General features: G+C 48.5%; 1 protein-coding gene across 1 annotated transcript in view; it reads left to right on the forward strand.

Annotated features, from left to right (window-relative positions):
- Positions 1 to 3,334, forward strand: part of LOC102673225 — a 54,909-nt gene that overhangs the window by 41,852 nt on the left and 9,723 nt on the right. Inside the window, 1 exon segment of the mRNA XM_031514298.1 lies at positions 2,147 to 2,360. Within this exon segment, the coding sequence (XP_031370158.1) occupies positions 2,147 to 2,360 (214 nt within the window).

Here is a 3,334-nt window from a genome sequence, read left to right on the forward strand (position 1 = left end):
TATCCATCGCGATCACGGGGGGGTTGAAGAGGGGAAGCACTCGGTCGACACTCCACAAAGCGCTTTATAGTCCGTTTATACGACCGCAAGCTCGCGATACCATGTTTAGCACACGGGTACGCGATCACGAACACGACTAGCCTATTCCAGGTACGTTCAACGGGCCCAGTGCTTCTCATGCAATACAATCGCTTTACGACTCTCACCCCTCACGATTCGCCGAACGTGTCCAAAGTTTACGCGTCCTTTCCTTGAACCACCATATAATATTTCCCGCGATATCCTTGAGCTCGACGATTGCAATGATCCTATTGGCGTATTTAAAAAATTGCCAGGATTTCCACGCGAAACTCGAGTTGAATTCGAACGATATCGGTTCACGCGTGAGGGAGAGAAACGGAAGGGAGAGGGAGGTGTGTTAAAAAGAGATACGATTGAGAACCGAGGCGCAAAGTAAGGCCGGGTGCCATCGTTTCCACAGTGCATATCCGGTTGGCGCGATTCGAGGTCGGGGAACGAAGCTGTTACAAGCCGCGTGCGTGCGAGGAGGAGAGCTCCGTTCACGGAGCGTATTGGCGGTGGTCGGCGCGCGTTAAGAGCAGCGCTAAGTGCGGTCGCGCTATATCTGACAGTCGGCGGCATTAGGCAAATTGAAATCTTGCCGGGAGAGGAAGCAGAAGGGAGAGGATACCTGATTACGCCCTCTGTCCAGACTCGGAATCCGCCGTGAATCCACCGCGATGATTTCGAATCTCGGATCGTGGACCGTGAAACGCGAAGCCCATCAAACCACCAACGTTCGCGAGATACGAGATGTTGCGGCTCCGGTCTCCCTCCCCGGTTACCACGAGTTCTCCGGAACCGGAAGTCGAGTCCTCCCTCTCTCATTTAAACCTCCTTTGCCTCCTATTTTACGACGTAACTGGCTCTTTGCCCGAGCTCGGGATAATCTTTTAAGGCTCGACCACCTCTCGTCGAACTAATTTCGTTTCCTCTCCTCTCTTTCTCTCTCCTCTCGTCTTTTGAGTTTCATTATACCCGGGTTCGGTAACTATCGTTCCTCGAATTAAGGCCAAAATCGCGGCTCGAATCGGGAAATAATCTGGTTCGAAGATTATCGAGGATATTGCGATGTATTTTTTCACGTTTTTTTTTTTTTTTTTTTTCGATCGATGCAAGATCGATGTTCCCGTTTAAAGATAGGGGAAGAGGACGGGAAAAAAAAAGAAGAAAAAAAGAAAAAACGACGATGAAGGCTCGTTCAACAATTAATTCGCTCGTTATACCTTCCCCGATTTATTCTCGCGTAATACACAAACGGATATCCGTTGGTTGGTTTGGCCGAGGTATTCACCTCACCGACGACCTACTATTGGAAGCGCGCCACAAGTTGTTAACCTTAGTTGGCGGTTTAATTACACAGGCAAATATTATCGAACTGACAGAGTTAATTAGATAATTAAAACTTGAAGGGTAAACTACTTTGCCGGGCTACGTACCTACGGGAACGTACTACGAACATACTAACGTTAGGCAGTCCGTCAGACGTGAGAAAGGGGTCGGTTCGCTCCTCCACGTGTTGTGCGTGGAGCGCGCCTTCAGAAAGATGGGAGAGGGAGGAAGGCGCAGAGAGATTGACGGCGCATCGCGAATCGAGCTTCTCCAAACGGTGGAGATGGGAAACGGGATCCACCTGTTCCCGTAATAGAGGTATCCTTAACGAGGGAATTCCTCGGTCTTGCCTTTTTTTTTTTTTTTTTTTAAAAACCCGGCCATGGCAAATTTGTTCATCTCTTTCCGCTTCCGATTCCCAGGAATTATTACGACCCTCGGAGGAAGGCTTCTTCGTCATTTTCAACCGAAGAACCGTTTTATTACCGTTCAAGGTTTTCGATCGATTTAAAGAAAAATTAAAATATCTTTCCGGGGAGGAATATGAAACGGTTGCGACGAGAGATATATATATTCTTTAAAGAATAAAGAATTAAATTATATACTCGGTTCCGTTCTAATCTTTTTCAGTTTCAGAGATAATTTCATTAAAGACGTATTTTATCATAAATTTTTTCCCGACGACAACAAGACCAGATTTGTCGGTTGTCGATTCTCGATAACGCCTAAGGTTATCGTGGGTTGTGTGTTGCAGGCACAAGCGGAAAGTGCAGAACCTGTTACCGTGCAAGAGCGCAGCAGGGGCGGCGGCGGCGGCGGCNGGTCGAGCTCGGTCGACTCGGACGGTTACTCGTACATCGTGGACACCGGATCTAGGAAAGCGCCGGGCACAGCGAGAAGGATCGTGGCCGAGGGCACCGAGGAGGAGGTGTGTCCGCTTTGCACGATGCAGCAGATACACAACCTTCTGAGCAAGCCCGAGGACGTATATCTCAACGTGCACGCCACGTGACACACGTCCTTCGCGAGCGACGTCTTCTTATAGAGACTGCCCCGTCTCGGATGTCTGTCCCCCCCCTGCTTCCAGTACGGATCCCCGCGCGGTAACGGGGGCAGGTTGACGATTTACATATCCCGTGATATCGTTCGGCCACGATCGCGTTGTTGCGTTGTCGACCGACTTTGATGAGACCGCGTTTCGAAAACTCTCGTCGTCACTAGCTACATGTGACGGTGGTGCGAAGTGGTTAGGTAGACTAGTGTCTTTTTTTCGGATTCAGCGAGCAGAGACGAAGGTGACACGGGAGATATTTCTTTCCTTCTCGAAGAGTCGCGCCGCCTTCGCGTTCTTTTCTTTTCTTTTCTTTTCTTTTCTTTTTTTTTCTCTCTCCATTTTCGAGATCTCTGCGTTAAACGGGAGCATCGTCGAGAAGCGACACGTCTTTCTCTTTCTGTTATTTTCTTTTTCTTTTTTTCTACATTCCAACGATGAGCGAGAGCGCGAGTCGGTGATTTCGCCTTCGATCTCGTCTTCGATGCAAACTCTCGTTCCTCTTGCTCGCTATCACCTTGCTCGATAGGTGGACGAGGCGAAGACACTAGCGCGGACTAGTCAGTATTTATTTTGTTACGCGGCCTGTGCTTGCACAATCTCTCTTCTGTTCGAATAAACGAAAAGGAAGCGAAAAAGAGGGGGGGGGGGAAAGGGGGTTGAAGAAGAAAATTAGAAAGGTTGAGGGATAAATGTGGAAAGGCGAGAGTGGCCTTACAAAATAATTATTCTCGGTTGTGCGAGCACGGCACTCTAGATGCACTCCATGGTTGTAAATAGAAAATTAGATCGTGCAACTGGAATATTGTAAATAATATACACAAAGTGAGACAGAGATTGACGAGAGAAAGAGAGAGAGAGAGAGAGAGAGAGAGAGAGAGAGAGAGAGAG

This window comes from Apis dorsata, unplaced genomic scaffold (assembly GCF_000469605.1).
Source record: "Apis dorsata unplaced genomic scaffold, Apis dorsata 1.3 scaffold_964, whole genome shotgun sequence".
Classification (NCBI taxonomy): Eukaryota; Metazoa; Arthropoda; class Insecta; order Hymenoptera; family Apidae; genus Apis; species Apis dorsata.